General features: G+C 32.7%; 3 protein-coding genes and 1 long non-coding RNA gene across 4 annotated transcripts; 3 read left to right on the top strand and 1 right to left on the bottom strand.

The window, feature by feature from the left end:
• Window positions 1-3,068: 3,068 nt before the first annotated feature.
• LOC105213962 (farnesol dehydrogenase) lies at window positions 3,069-4,026 on the top strand. Its single transcript, XM_011187089.3, has 2 exons — window positions 3,069-3,703; window positions 3,767-4,026. Exons 1-2 carry the CDS (start codon window positions 3,134-3,136, stop codon window positions 3,938-3,940), a joined length of 744 nt encoding a protein of 247 aa, XP_011185391.1. The 5' UTR covers window positions 3,069-3,133; the 3' UTR covers window positions 3,941-4,026.
• Window positions 4,027-5,679: 1,653 nt separating this feature from the next.
• On the top strand, window positions 5,680-6,793 carry LOC105213963 (farnesol dehydrogenase). Its single transcript, XM_011187090.3, has 2 exons — window positions 5,680-6,320; window positions 6,393-6,793. Exons 1-2 carry the CDS (start codon window positions 5,751-5,753, stop codon window positions 6,564-6,566), a joined length of 744 nt encoding a protein of 247 aa, XP_011185392.1. The 5' UTR covers window positions 5,680-5,750; the 3' UTR covers window positions 6,567-6,793.
• A 192-nt stretch (window positions 6,794-6,985) lies between these two features.
• On the bottom strand, window positions 6,986-8,718 carry LOC105213959 (farnesol dehydrogenase). Its single transcript, XM_011187084.3, has 3 exons — window positions 7,987-8,718; window positions 7,781-7,918; window positions 6,986-7,710 (listed from the first exon to the last, which is right to left on the bottom strand). The coding sequence occupies exons 1-3, from the start codon at window positions 8,554-8,556 to the stop codon at window positions 7,669-7,671; spliced, it is 750 nt and encodes a 249-aa protein (XP_011185386.1). The 5' UTR covers window positions 8,557-8,718; the 3' UTR covers window positions 6,986-7,668.
• LOC128922485 (uncharacterized) lies at window positions 8,436-12,542 on the top strand. The gene is made up of 3 exons (XR_008471700.1): window positions 8,436-8,573; window positions 9,019-11,486; window positions 11,557-12,542. It is a non-coding gene; the product is annotated as an uncharacterized LOC128922485 (long non-coding RNA).
• Window positions 12,543-15,539: the final 2,997 nt, after the last annotated feature.

Below are 15,539 nucleotides of genomic sequence, written 5' to 3'. Positions count from 1 at the left end.
CAACGATCACGTTATTGCGAAGAAATTTGACTTGAAGTCGGGTCCCGTTGCATAAATTAGGTGGTTTCAGATTTCTAAGTAAAATTATTGGGGCGCCTATTTTTAGCTTAAGGGAATGTGGAGGAAGGCCACTTGGGTTCAAAGAATTTCGAAACTCCTGTGGGTAATGGACCACATCTTCTTGATCTATTACATTATCAATGCGACTATATTTCCTTCAAGTTTATTTAAAATTGTGTCATTAATATCGTCCACGCTACTGTTTCTCGCTGCCCATTGACACATCCATTGGTGATCTTTATTTTCTATTTCGCTGTTGTCAGGTTAAACTTTTAATATTAAATCCTCAATGTTACCTACTCTTACTCCTAAATCGCTGTCAATTCCAATTCTATTTTGAAAATGAGGTATTTTCCTGTCTCTTACTAAAAGTAAGGGAAAGTTATACTACCTCCCCCAAGTGGGCTCTCATATTTGTCGATAATTTTAAAATATTTACAAACTTCCATAATGGAGAACTTTTAAGGCAAGACTTTACAATGTCTGCTCTATTACGGGTAAAGTTTGTCGAAAGTCCCCAGCAAACATAACAGTAATCCCACCCATGATTTTATCACAACTTCTAAGATCTGTAAGAGTTCTGTCTAGAGCTTCTACGTGAGCTCTATGGATCATGGTACATTCGTCCCAGAATATTAAACTGACATCTTGTAAAACTTTTACCAAAGGGCCATTTTTACGTATAGAGCACACGCTATCTTTCTCTAAAGAAACAGTTAGGGGCAGTTTAAAAGTGGAATGAGCTGTGCGTCCACCTGCTAATAAAGTTGCAGCGATACCTGACAACGCTACTGCTAAGGCTAGCTGTCCCTGAGACCTTACTTTTGCTAATCTAAGATTAGTAATGAAGGTCTTGCCGGTCCCACCGGGAGCATCCAAAAAAAAAATTCTTCCGTCATCAACGACACTTACAGCGTTCTTTGAGTTGATTTTGTTTCGGAGTTATTTATTTGTAATATTATCTTTTAAGTTGTTCGTTGAAATTAAGTGTCGTCAAAGACAATTTTATTCAGAATTAAATACTCTTAACCAACAACACATTTATTTGGATAAAGATTAATATTATTATGTTAATACAACTCTAACAAATAATTTCGACCAAATTAGTTATCACAAAAATGGTACTCACGGACTTTTTTTAGACCATTAAAAGAGAAATAATTCTTTCATACATAACTTTTGTGTATTTTGAACCGCTTTCGCAGCGCAAGGAACGGAAGCCCTCAAAGATAAATAATTTCACCCGTTTTTTACACATTTACCACTATCCTATTGGTCGCACCGTGATGCTATATAGCCTTCCTCGACAAATGGACTATCCAACACAAAAAGAATTATTCAATTCGAACCAGTAGTTTCGGAAGCGCGTTCAAACAAACAAACAAACTCTTCAGCTTTATAGTATTAGTATAGATTTACCGATATTTTCGGTGAAAAATTGCCACTAGGCACTGAGTTCTTCATGTTCGATATTAGAGCATTGAAAAGTCATATGGGAAGTAGGCGTGGTTGTGAACCGATTTCGCCCATATTCCACCCGTGTCATCAGGGTGCTATATACCGAATTTCATTGAAATCGGTCGAGTAGTTCTTGAGATATGGTTTTTGACCTATGTAAAATTTAGTGTTTCCGATTCATTTTTGGACTGTATAAGGAAATGGCTAAAAAAACGACTGCAGTAAGTTTGGTTTATATAGGTTTATTGGTTTGCAGGATATATACAAAAAACCTATTTGGGGGCGGGGTCACGCCCACTTTTCCAAAAAAATTACATCCAAATATCGCTAATGCCATCCTATGTTCCAAATTTTATTTTTTTGTGTGTTTTCGGGTTTCGCCATTTTGTGGGCGTGGCAGTGGATTTTGACGATCTTCGAAAGCAACCTCCTCATAAAGATATCTTAAGTTATCGCTATTCGGATTTCAACTCCACTCGTCATCCTGTTCATTTATATTTATAACCCCATATCTAACTCTTTTATTTCTTGGTGACACAAACAACCGTTATGTGACCAAAACTATAATACTATATGCAACATGTTGCGAGAGTATAAAAATTAGCTCGAAATAGTTGAAGTGGTGATAAGTGAGTTTCTGGTAGTGAGAAAAAAAAATTAAAGTATTTGAAGGTATTTAACTGCTTCGATATCTTTCTTTAAAAATTACCTTAGTTTTTGGAATAATATATACAACCGTAAACGAAATCAGCTCGATTTTTTTTTGTAAATTATTAAAACTAATATTAATAAATTATTTAAGCAAAACAAACTGTCTCAGCAATTCAACCGAATTCGTTAGTCGATTTTTTTTTAAAGATGACTATTTTTTGAAGCATACCAATACCTAAATCAATAAACTAGCTAATATCTTTCAGTATTATTGTTTGCTACATACTATATTAGAGCTTTCGATTTGTGCTTTTCAAAACTATGTAAGAGTGCTTTATTAGTCACATTAGATAAATTGCCTTGGGTATTGAATGTATATTGGGTTGTTATTAAGTGTTTTCGCTTTTTCGTCAAAATTTTGTGTTTCAGGTATTAGTTTTGTGCACAGAGCTCTGTCAACTCTTCTGCAAGGTCTCAAATAAAATATGAGTCTAGTTTATAATTTGGGAACTGAATGGAAATCTCAAGATTGACTGAGCAATACTGAAAGCGATATAAATATATATTTGACATTTTCTCGATCTATCTTATGTTCTTTTTGTATAGATATAGTAACCCTAATGCATGTGCTAGCAGCTACTGTTTCTATGGGTCTAATATGTACTCAAACTGAGTGCCCTCAAATGACTTTAACATTTTAGTTTACTTATGTTTTTAATATACTCGAATATATAGAGTATATATTTTTATTTGATTAACTGTTATTAAGTATACTGGGCTCATTGCAAATCTTATGGAAAAATAAAGGGACTGGCTTATCATTACAACTATATAGTTATATATATAAGATATATACTTGATTCTTATATATAATATTCCATATAAATAAGCGCATTTGCTGGGCTTGTAACTACATTCCGTTACTATACGGTAATTAAAACAATTGTAACGGTAAAAAGAAAGCATGGAACGTTGGCAGAATCGTGTAGCTGTCGTTACAGGCGCTAGTGGTGGCATCGGCGCCGCTGTAGCCAAATATCTCGCAACAAACAAGTTGGTGACAATCAATCTCGATGTGAATATTCAAGGCTACGATGCTGTGCGCGCTGAGGTGAGTCCCGAGGTAGGGAAACGTATGCATTGCATACGTTGTGATTTACGCAAGGAGGCTGAGATTAAAGCCGCCTTTAAGGAGATCGAGAAGAATTTTGGACCTATATCCGTGTTGGTCAACAATGCGGGTGTGCTAGTGAATACCAAGCTATTGACGGAGAATAATACGGAGGACTTGTTAAAAATGGTCGAAACGAATCTTTTAGCTGCGGTTTATTGCACACGCGAAGCATTTCGCTCGATGAAGGCGAACGGTATCGATGGGCACGTCTTTCTAATGAATAGTTTGTGTGGCCATAAGGTGCCAATACAGCCGGACATAAATCTGAATTTATATTCACCTACAAAATTCGCGATTACTGCGCTCACCGAAATGTATCGGCAAGAGTTTTTGTACCAGAATACAAAAATTAAAGTAACGGTGTGTACATTTCTATTCTAAAGAATTTGTAAAATAAATTTAACGTATATTTATTGATTACAGAGCATAAGTCCTGGTCAAACTGCGACTAATATCACGAAGGAAGTTTCGGTGCCGGCCTTTGATGCACATCTTAGCCCCAATGATATTGCCGATACAATAATTTACTGCCTACAAACGCCAGCACATGTACAAATCCATGATTTAGTGATAAAACCGATTGGTGAAACGCTTTAAGCGTTTTAAATGAATCAGAAAGAGAAATAATAAAATTTAAGTGCAACGATTTTTAGTTACGCAACAAAAGTGCGTCACTTTAGTAATCACTTGTTTATTATTTTGCTGACTTGTTTTAGGGTTTTATTCGATTGGTTTGTTTGAAGAGAGAAAAGATGAAGGTTGCCACTTTTCATTTTATAAATTTTAATTTCTGAAAAGTATAAACAAGGTTGGTTGTGATAATAGCAATATCAACTGGAGAGGTTTTAAAATGTTTACAGATAAAATATAATTACATAATATAGGAGAACACATGAACAATATAAGGGCTTCATTGAACTATTGGACTCTCTATCAACATCAATATCCTTACCCATTTTTAATACGAGATTCAAAATTTAGACGGATGACAAACCGCTCGAAAAAAAAATTTCATCAGTAAATACAACTCTACCTTTTCTATTTGACTTTTCAGCTTTCGTTAGATTGTCTTTTGGTATTTCAACTGTCCAAATAGACTCCCATGTGATCTTGGTCGGCCATATCAGCCTCGTTACCTAATGAGAGCTGAACAAACACAAAATGACAAATGACAAATGTAATAAAACCGGGGTTGATTTATGAGTTTCAGCTTGTGTCCATATATCTCAAATCTCCATAAGACTGACTCATATTCGAGATCAAGCTGATAAACAAAATGAATATTATATTTCATACATGTATGTATATCTGAAATGCATCCAACAATATTTTACAGATTATCGTACACAAAAGCACTGCAATGAAACTGTGTTACGCAACGAAAAAGCGTCACGTTAACAACATGCATGGCGCCAGTACAGTGAAAGCTGGAGCTGCGCTTGAAGTGTTTTTTATTTTATTTTTTAGACTTAAGGTTGCCACCATTTTGAAAAGTTTATGTAAAATATATATGAATGTGTGTTATATAAAATATAATTTTTTTTAAGAAACACACTTCTCTACAAAAAATTGTTTTAGGTGTTGCCACCATTTTGAAAATTAAAAAAAAATTGTAATATTTTTTTATAAAAGAAAAATACCGATTTTTAGACATATTAAATAAGAACTAAAAATTCCTTTTTTTTTGAAGTTGACACATGCTTAAATTTTTTAAATTAATACACTATTTTTTTTGGTTTTATTTTTTATTCTTAGCATTCCGAAAGCTGTTTCAGCAATAACTTACCGCGAGAGTTTTAGTTTTATGTTGAGAAATCTGTCAACTCTCTTGTAAGGTCTCAATTGGACTATGTTTCTAGCATATGGAACCAATTGTATGAAATTCAAAATTAGAGAACCAATAAACAAGAAAGAAATCAAGATTGATGGAAGATGTATAAACGCTGAGCTATATATGTGATACTTCATTGATCTATCTTGCACACCCTCAAGGTACGAAACTTTGGTTAAATAATGCAGAAAACCCAACACAAGCTATTGCCAATCAGTATATGGGGCTGCAGTAAACAATTACAGTATGCTAAGATAAAATTAAGCATACTCAAACTGAGTGCACTCAAATGACTTTAGAATTTTACTTGTCTTTTTTATGTACTCGACTATATAGAGTACATATTTATATTTGATTAACTGTCATTAAGTCCACCGGGATATTTGCTGTATCATTGAAAAAATAAAGGGACTCACTTATCGTTACAACTATAAAAGTATATATATAAGATATATACTTGATTTTTATATATAATTTCTCATATAAATAAGGGCACTTGTTGGGCTTGTAACTACATTCCGTTACTAAACGGTAATTATAATAGTTCTAACCTCAAGTAAAGAAAAAAGTGAAATCATGGATCGTTGGGAGAATCATGTTGCTGTCGTCACGGGCGCTAGCGCTGGCATCGGCGCCGCTGTAGCCAAGTATCTGGCAAATTATAAGATGGTGACTGTAAACCTCGATAAGAATATTGAAGATTACGATGCGGTGCGCGCTGAGGTAAGCCCCGAGGTAGCGAAACGTATGCATTGCATACGTTGTGATGTGCGTAGGGAAGATCAAATAAAGGCCGCATTTAAGGAGATTGCGAAAAAATATGGTCCAGTAAGCGTGTTGGTCAACAATGCGGGTGTGTTAGTGAATACCAGGCTATTGACGGAGAATAATTCCGAGGACGTACTTAATATGGTCGAAACGAATCTGATAGGCGTGGTGTTTTGTACACGTGAGGCCTTTCATTCGATGAAGGCGAACGGTATTGATGGGCATGTCTTTATGATGAATACTACATGCGGGCATAAGGTGCCAGTACAGCCAAATATAAATATCAATCTATATCCACCAACAAAACATGCACTCACTGCGCTCACTGAAATGTATCGACAAGAGTTTCTGCATCAGAATACAAAAGTGAAAGTAACGGTTAGTTCGTATCTATATATGTTGCTATGTAAAGCATTTATAAAAAATTTAACGCATATTTGTTTATAACAGAGCATAAGTCCTGGCATAACTAAGACTAACTTCATAGATCACGTTACAGTGCCACCCTATACGGCAGTACTCAATCCGGAAGATGTGGCCGATGTATTAATTTACTGCCTACAAACGCCACCGCATATACAAATTCATGAGGTAATCATGAAAGCTATTGGTGATATTGTTTAGAAAAGTTTAAAGGGCAAATAAAATTATAATAAAATGTAAATGCAACGAATTTTGATTACGCAACAAAAAACGTCACGCTTGCGATATGTAGTGTCGCACTATACTACGCATTTTTATAGGTTGTTTAATTTTTTTGTTATAATGTGATATTCGGTTGGTTTGAGTTAAGAGAAAAACTGAGGGTTGCCACCCTTCTGAACTTTTAAAATTAAACTTTAATCTTTTTACTTATTGTTTTTTTAAACACACTAAGAATAGAAGTTATTTATATGCACTCAGCTAAAAAAAAATTGCAGTGTTGCCACCTATTGGAAAATTTGAACTTAGTAAAATTATAATTAACAATCTTTTTTTGCAAAAAAGCTTTAAATGTTTGTAATAGCTTACAACTAAAAATAAAATTTTTTGATAAAGAAATCTTCAAAGGAGGTTGCCCATATTTCAAAAAATATTTATTTAAAGAAAGTCATGAAATAAATAAAAAATACAAAAAAGTGAACAACGAAAGTTTATTCCAGGAATACAAATTTTTTATATGAGAACCGGCGCTGGTTTTCTATCCAAACTGTTGCTCCACACTTTTAATAAAAGAAACAGATAGCTCGAGTAGTTAGTGTTTGAAATTCTTAAGTGTTTTTTACTGTTTCATTTCAATAAGAGTTGCCAGATTTTTTTATTTTTTAATGTTTATTTTTTTATGAGACAATTTCTTATGCTATTTTTACAACGTTGCTTTTAAGGATTCTTTAGTGCTTTTTTTTTGTGCCAATAAGAGTTGCCAGATTTTTTTTATTTTTTAATGTTTATTTTTTTATGAGACAATTTCTTATGCTATTTTTACAACGTTGCTTTTAAGGATTCTTAAGTGCTTTTTTATTTTTTGTGCCAATAAGAGTTGCCAGATTTTTTATTATTTTTTTTTTTGATGAGACAATTTCTATGTTATATTTAAAATATGCATAGTTTTTTTATTATAATTATTCGCTGTATTTTTGTAAACGTAGTAGTTTTTGAATTAAGTGGTAACATCAATTAAACGGCATACAATTAAGTTTACATCTACTTTGGAATTTTTTATTAGATAATCACTTAATTGCGCCAATTAAAATAACTCGCCGAGTGGCTTAATCGTTAGCTCATGAATCTATAAGAAAAAAGATTAGACATTAATTAAGCTAATTAAAGAACACAAAAGTAACCGTTAGTATACAAACCTGCACATGCGGCGGTGTTTGTAGGCAATAAATCAACGCATCGGCAACATCATCTGCATGCAGGCGTGAGAAATCCTTGAGGCTATCACGCATATGCGGCGTTACAATTTCGGTTTCAACAAAGCCGGGACTTAAGCTCTAAAAAAAAATAAACAGTTACATAGACATTGCAAAACAAAGCAAAAGCAATTTGCACAAATTTTTACCGTAATTTTCACTTTACTACGCTCATTGTTGAACTCTTGCCGATAAACTTCGGTTAATGCCGTTACAGCATGCTTTGTCGGCGCATAGATACTCATTGAAATCTTGCCTAAAATCGGCACTTGATGTCCGGCTATACTGTTCATTAGAAAGACATGTCCATCGCCGCCGTGCGCCTTCATCGCGCGGAATGCCTCACGTGTGGCATACACCACGCCTAAGATATTGGTTTCAATTATGTCTCGTATATCCTGTGTATTGCCGTCGGCCAACAGCGTACTATTGCGCACAATGCCCGCATTGTTGACCAAAACCGCTACGGGGCCATATTTGCTGGCGATTTCTTTAAATGCGGCAATCACTTCATGCTCATTGCAGATATTGCAGCCGATGGCGTGTATGCGTTTGCGCGCCTCAGCCGCCACTGCGTTACGCAACGCCTCAATGCGTTCCACGCGTCGTGCGAGTCCAACTACGATCATACCGTTGTTTGCGAGATATTTCACAATGGCCGCACCGATGCCGGAACTGGCGCCGGTGACGACGGCAACGCGATTGTGCCAACGCTCCATTTTTGGTTAAAAAAATGGTTAGATTTATAAATATTTTTTTAATGTTTTACTTTTTTATTGAGAACTTTTTAGAAATTAAAAAAAAAAATATAATTTTTTTTAACTCTTTTTTATATTTTGTTTTTCATGTTATCACTATTTTTATAATTTAAATTAAAATTTTTTTTTAATAATTTTTTAATGTTTATTTTTTTTAACTCACAATTTTTTATTACTTTAATTAAAACTTTTTTTATATTTCTTTTTCACTGTCTTTATCTGCAAACACAATTTCTCGGCTTAAACTCCGTTTGGCAACTAAAAGCCCTATTTGATTCCCATATCGTATTTATACCACATATTGAGTAGTTATTAAGTTGCAAATAATGAATGCTTTATGTAATAGAAAATGCAACAAATTAACTTATTGTTGTTATTACATTAGATGAAAAAAAATTTAATGATTGCAATTTTTAATTGCAGGAAAATTGATTGACAATACGAGTATAATGAATGGGTCTACTAGTATCATCATCATGCAATAAAATTGTCTTCAGGGTTGCCGCTATCAAAAAATAATAAAAGAAAAGGTATATTTTAAAATAGTCACAAAAAATGCTGGAATATAAAGCAGCAACAACGATAAAAATCGTAAATTCGATTACAAAACAAAGACCGATTTCGATAGTAAATTCGCATACGAAAGAAATACCGATTTTGATAGCAAAATTGATTGTGAAAGCAAAATAATATCGATATAAATCTCATAAATCAATAATCGATATCGATAACAATACAATAAACCGATTTAAAACCAATCATAATAGTTTTCGAAGTGATTCCTGCTAATAAGTAGAGCTTTCCCCACTTTTCATTACAAAGATGCTCTCAGGATAGAAAGGGTCTCTACAAAAATTACTGATAGAATGGAATCGCTTTAAGCGAAATTATTTTCAAAATTAACATTTTTCTAATAAAGATTAAATAAAGAAAGATACCGAATAAATTTAATAAAAAATAAATAAAAATTTCGATCGAAAAAATTACATTGTAGTCGATATAATATGGAAAAAAGTAGATCGATAGAAAAATTATTGAATGCCATAACTATAGAAAATATTAACGATTTTTCAACGTAGAACCTCTTTTAAACAAAAAATGTTAAAACAAATAATCGATTATTATAATAAAGAAATACAAACTATTTGTATTAAAATAGCTTTAATAAAACTCTAAAAGATTGAATTGAATTAAAGTAATCATTTTACAAATTATAAAAGAAAACATTTTAATATATATTTAATATTAATATATTACATAAACGGAGTTAGAGGCCATCGTTTGGTAAATAATCGATAAAAAGTATTAATCGTTACTATCATAAACATTTCTGGAAATAAAAACGGATTTTAATAAGAGAGCTTCAGTGAAACGAAACAGGTGGAGTCGATAAAGCGCGTTAAAATCTATCGTTTTGCAGGTAATGATAGGTTGACTCGATTAATCGATAAATAAATCAATGTCATAACTATTATTGTTAATATTAAACATGTTTTATAAACGAGTAAAAATTAATGAAAGTCATGAGAGATATGTATGTAGAGATATAAATGCTAGCTGTGTGGAATTTTTTTCTTAACGCTTCGCTGATCATTAAGCAACAAACGGCAACCTATATATAGTATCATATGAAGCATGAAATGCCTGTCAAACAGTTATTGAATAATTGCAATGGTGATTTAATGAAGAATGGCTTAACAAAATTGAATTTGCATTCATTTCACTGCAAATTAATAGAATAGAATAGAATATAGAATATAGAAAGACAAGTTAAGTTTAGGTACGTGCGTTGTGTACATTATCGTTAAATAACACTGGATCACAAATTTGAATTTGTTTTTTGTTCCACGGATGCCACTATCCATTTTGTATGTGAAATGGCTCGCTGATTTCGAAAATCGAATTATTTTTTTTTTTTCTATGGATACGTTTTTGAGATATTTGCAATTTACCGTTATTCGACCAAAAAAAAAGGTGTCTTCACTTAATCATGTATATCTCACTGACCAGTTGAGCCATCTTACTGCAAATTATAGAAAATAAAAGTGAATGAAATTTCCTAAAAATATTGCCTACTCCATTTTTCCATAGGCCTTATAATTTCTGAGAAATTGATTAATAACTTCGAGTTTTTAAATTTTTTTATGAAAAAATTAAAAAAAAAAATAAACTTTGGCAAGAAAAAAATTTTAAAACAAAAGATATTTATTTCATATGAAGTCCTGTTTCTTTAGAAAAAAAATAAGCTACCAACGAACAAAATCCATGGATAAATAGGAAAGTTATACATGATCAAATAAATATATCCAAGTCGCGTAAAGTCAATGTATACGTATATGCGTATGTAGTGTGTAAAGTAGGGGTGGGATTGTTTTCGAATATCATTAGAATAAACTAATAACGCTATTCGTTTAAAAAAAATTAAATAATTTCTTGGCAAATATATCTTGGTAAATTCATTAATTTTTTTAAGGCTAACATCAACAGCAGGTAGTATTTTCTTTTCCCGGCTCGTTAATATGAAGGAACTTTTTTGTTTAGGTAGGTTTTGTCTTTTTTTATTTTTTCGCGATCAAGCTTGAAAGTTCATAAATCTGTAAGGCTCGCCGATTCCAGTTTATAATTACAATATAAAAAACCGTGAGCTATTTTTAAAAATAAAATGAATAAACGCGAGAATTTGAGTGTACCAACGATCCGGATATGTTCTGTTACATATGCGGTGAATATACTCTTGTACGGCATCGGAGGCAGTTTAGAGATTCGATCCAATCTATATATTCAAAATATTTTGGTATTGATCCTAAAAATATTGATAAACCATGGACTCCGAATATTTTGTGTTCCTTGTGTCGAATAATATTGGTTCAATGGGAATCAGGATCAACAAAGTACGTATTAAAATTATGAAACTATGCTCCTTTTTATTTAATAGTAATTTTTAATTTTTTTCTTTTTCAGGCGATACATGAAATTTAATGTACCAATAATATGGCGAGAACCTACATGCCACTCAGAAGATTGTTATATTTGTATGACAAAAGTACTTGGCTTTGGAAAATCAAGAAAAGTGATTTATGCTAACGTACCTACCGTTTCATTGCCAGTTCCACATTCAGCTGAAGTTGCGTATCCAGTTTCGTTGTCAACAGCAGTATCTGAAGGATCATATGAATATGGGAAATCAAGTTGTAATGAATTTTTAATGGAAAACGAGAGAAACGTTCTATCACAAGCGCAACTAAACGATTGGATTAGAGATTTGGAATTATCCATGGAAAAAGCTGAGCTACATGCCTCTCGTATGCAACAATTTCAATTCGTGTCACCCCATGTTAAGGTGACATATTATAGAAATCGTCACGAACCATTTGCCAAACACTATACGAAAGAAGACAATGTATGCTATTGCAAAGATATTCCGGGATTATTCAAAGAGTTTGGTCAACCATAGGATTCCGAGGAGTGGCGATTGTTCATAGACAGCAATAAACTGAGCTTGAAGGCCGTATAACTGCATAATGGCAACAAAAAGCCCTCGATCCTGATCGCGCAGAAGGATCGATACCAAGGTTTCTGGGACGTCGGTATGATGGGTGACTACTGTTGGTTTCTCATAAGAGAAACCGATCCTAAACTAAATAAACGACAAAACAAAACACATAATCATTTCGGCTATAATGTAAGAACATCAACAAAAATAACACATTGTTTTAATATATATTACTAATATATAAATAAATGAGTTTATAAAAACTAAAAACGACATGAAAATTGACTTTTTACTTAACAGAAACAGCGCATAGCCAGATATCCCACCCCTACTTTACACACTACATACGCATATACGTATACATTGACTTTGCGCGACTTGGATATATTTATTTGATCATGTATAACTTTCCTATTTATCCATGAACTTTGTTCGTTGGTAGCTTATTTTTTTCTAAAGAAACAGGACTTCATATAAAATAAAAAAAATTAAAAAATATCTTTTGTTTTAAAATTTTTTTCTTGTCAAAGTTTATTTTTTTTTTCAATTTTTTCATAAAAAAATTTAAAAACTCGAAGTTATTAATCAATTTCTCAGAAATTATAAGGCCTATGGAAAAATGGATTAAGCAATATTTTTAGGAAATTTCATTCACTTTTATTTTCTATAATTTGCAGTAAAATTGCTCAACTGGTCAGTGAGATATACATGATTAAGTGAAGACACCTTTTTTTTTTGGTCGAATAACGGTAAATTGCAAATATCTCAAAAACGTATCCATAGAAAAAAAAAATAATTCGATTTTCGAAATCAGCGAGCGATTCCACATACAAATAGGATAGTGGCGTTCATGGAACATTTTTGCTGTAAACCAGTGTAATTATTTATAAAATCTCTTGACAAGCCGTAAGCATAAGCTAGGTGCGTAATTTAGATGAGCATCTCGGAAAATATCGGAATATTATAGTTACACTATTGAAAATTATTCAAATTTGTCCTACATACCGAAATGAGAACCTTGCTTGTTTTTACTTGTTTCATAGTTTTATCAATTAGTATTTCGTATTGACCTTGAGTGATTTGTAACACTCGCTTAATGAGTCAAATATTGAGTGACAAGCTAGAAGAAACAATAATTGAATAGCTGTTGTTGTACGTATGGCATGACGTGTTGGAAATTAATTCTGGAATGACTTTATAATTTGCAGTCTAATTGAATGAATTGAGATTGGAAAGTGATTAGAATATACATACTACGTACATATGAAACACTTAAGTGAGCAGCTGCGCTAGGTGTTAGCTGGCTTGGTATGACAACCGTTGTTTTTTGGCTAAATCATTCAATGACAGAGTAAGAATTTTTAAAAAGGGTTGCTAGGTGTTTGAAGTTTTCGATAAAAAATTGCTGAGTAAAATGCAGAAATAATATTATAAAATAAAACTAAAAACTTGTAGAGATTACTGTGAATAATATTTATTCTGAGAGGTTGCCACCTTTTAAAATTTTTGTGATAAATAAATTGATTAAAGCAAATGATACGTAACGTTATGTGTATCAAATAAAACAGAGTCATTCTGGTTTTTGGAAATTAGAAGCCTTTTTACTATTGTTATTATTTTCGGCTACCCATTTTACTTACAACAAATATAATAAACAATTTAAATATAATGGGCGAATTTATTTGACATTAGTGTGTATGTAGACACTCTTAATTGGTTGGCCTTGAAAAGTGTGTTGATTATAGACATAATGTATACAAATCAACAGCTTTTTGCCGGTAGATAGCATAGTCATATACGCACAGATAAATATAGCAAAAACTACTATTGCTGAAAGAGTAGGGAATAAGAGAAGAGAGAAAAAGTTTTAAAGAGAAATATAATAAGAGCTTTCAAAGCTTTGAAAAATATGGATGTGTTAATTTCGGGTGGAATCACACTATATTTGAATAAATAAATGGATATGGTACGATTTTTTTACAAATATAAAATAAAATTTATCAATCTGACGTTACGAAAACAGAATTTTATATTATAACTCATCAAATAAGAAAGTTATGAGCACAACATTTTGTAAAATGTTTATTATTGATAAGTAGAAGCCATCTGGTGAAAATCATCAAAATCACACAATTACAACACAAAGCTGTCATACAACTGATACTTCAACAAGTAAGGAAGGGCTAAGTTCGGGTGTAACCGAACATTTTATACTGTCGCAATTTATTTATTTAACTTTATTTATATTATATAATACACAATTTGACCCACATATTCGTCATATATAGTGCATAAAGTCCATTGAAAGTTGGAAACCATAATATTAGGTTAGAAGCACCGAGGCCCTCGTGTTCGATATATGGGGCCTTAAAAACCTACGGTCCGATTTGGCGATTTTTAGAATGGGGCTGCCACACTATAAACATAGTGTTTTTGCAAAGCTCTTCACCGATATCTTCACTAGTGCTTACTTTATATAATATATTGTAAAGTAAGCGATTCATATTGTCTTCAAAGTTCTGGTATATAGGAAGTAGACATGGTTGTGAAGCGATTTGGCCTATTTTCACAATGTAAATGGATGTAAGGAAACTATTACAAACCAAGTTTCATTGAAATCGGTCGAGTAGTTCCTGAGATATGGTTTTTGACCCATAAGTGGGCGACGCCACGCCCATTTTCCATTTTGTAAAAAAATCTGATTTTAGCTTCCATCTGCCATTTCTTATGTGAAATTTAGTGTTTCTGACGTTTTTGGTTAGTGAGTTAACCCACTTTTAGTAATTTTCAACCTAACCTTTGTATGAGAGGGGATCGTGGTTATTATCCGATTTCTGTCATTTTTGGACTGTATAAGGAAATGGCTAAAAAAACGACTGCAGAGAGTTTGGTTCATAAAGCTCTATTGGTTTGCGAGATATATACAAAAAACCGATTTGGGGACGGGGCCACGCCCACTTCCCCAACAAAATTACATCCAAATATGCCCCATCATAGTGCGATCCTTCATACCAAATTTTATTTCCATAGCTTTATTTATGGCGCTTTGTGGGCGTGGCAGTGGTCCGATTTTGCCCATTTTCGAAAGCAACTTTCCTATGGTACCAGGAAATAAGTGTGCCAAGTTTCATCAAGATATCTTAATTTTTACTCAAGTTACAGCTTGCACAGACGGACGGACGGACGGACAGACAGACATTCGGATTTGAACTCCACTCTTCACCCTGATCACTTTGGTATATATAACCCTATATCCAACTTTAGTTTTGGGTGTTACAAATACCTTTAAGTGAACAAAACTATAATACTCTCTTTAGCAACTTTTCTTGCAAGAGTATAAAAATAATATTAACAAGTAAGGAAAGGCTAAGTTCGGGCGTAACCGCACATTTTATACTGTCGCAATTTATTGAAAAAATTTTATTAAGATAACGCACAAAATTTACCCATA

Source organism: Zeugodacus cucurbitae, chromosome 6 (assembly GCF_028554725.1).
Source record: "Zeugodacus cucurbitae isolate PBARC_wt_2022May chromosome 6, idZeuCucr1.2, whole genome shotgun sequence".
In the NCBI taxonomy this organism is placed as follows: domain Eukaryota; kingdom Metazoa; phylum Arthropoda; class Insecta; order Diptera; family Tephritidae; genus Zeugodacus; species Zeugodacus cucurbitae.
The sequence above is the reverse complement of the archived record's forward strand: the minus strand, read 5'-3'. Positions and strand labels throughout refer to the sequence as shown.

What these genes read in the sequence shown, in the direction of transcription:
- LOC105213962 (XM_011187089.3), top strand. Translation starts at nt 3,134, where the DNA reads ATGGAACGTTGGCAGAATCGTGTAGCTGTCGTTACAGGCGCTAGTGGT. An exon ending in ATACAAAAATTAAAGTAACG is followed by an intron (nt 3,704 to 3,766) that starts GTGTGTACATTT and finishes TATTGATTACAG; the next exon opens with AGCATAAGTCCTGGTCAAAC.
- LOC105213963 (XM_011187090.3), top strand. Translation starts at nt 5,751, where the DNA reads ATGGATCGTTGGGAGAATCATGTTGCTGTCGTCACGGGCGCTAGCGCT. An exon ending in ATACAAAAGTGAAAGTAACG is followed by an intron (nt 6,321 to 6,392) that starts GTTAGTTCGTAT and finishes TGTTTATAACAG; the next exon opens with AGCATAAGTCCTGGCATAAC.
- LOC105213959 (XM_011187084.3), bottom strand. Translation starts at nt 8,556, where the DNA reads ATGGAGCGTTGGCACAATCGCGTTGCCGTCGTCACCGGCGCCAGTTCC. An exon ending in GTAGTAAAGTGAAAATTACG is followed by an intron (nt 7,919 to 7,986) that starts GTAAAAATTTGT and finishes ATTTTTTTTTAG; the next exon opens with AGCTTAAGTCCCGGCTTTGT. An exon ending in AAACACCGCCGCATGTGCAG is followed by an intron (nt 7,711 to 7,780) that starts GTTTGTATACTA and finishes TTTTTCTTATAG; the next exon opens with ATTCATGAGCTAACGATTAA.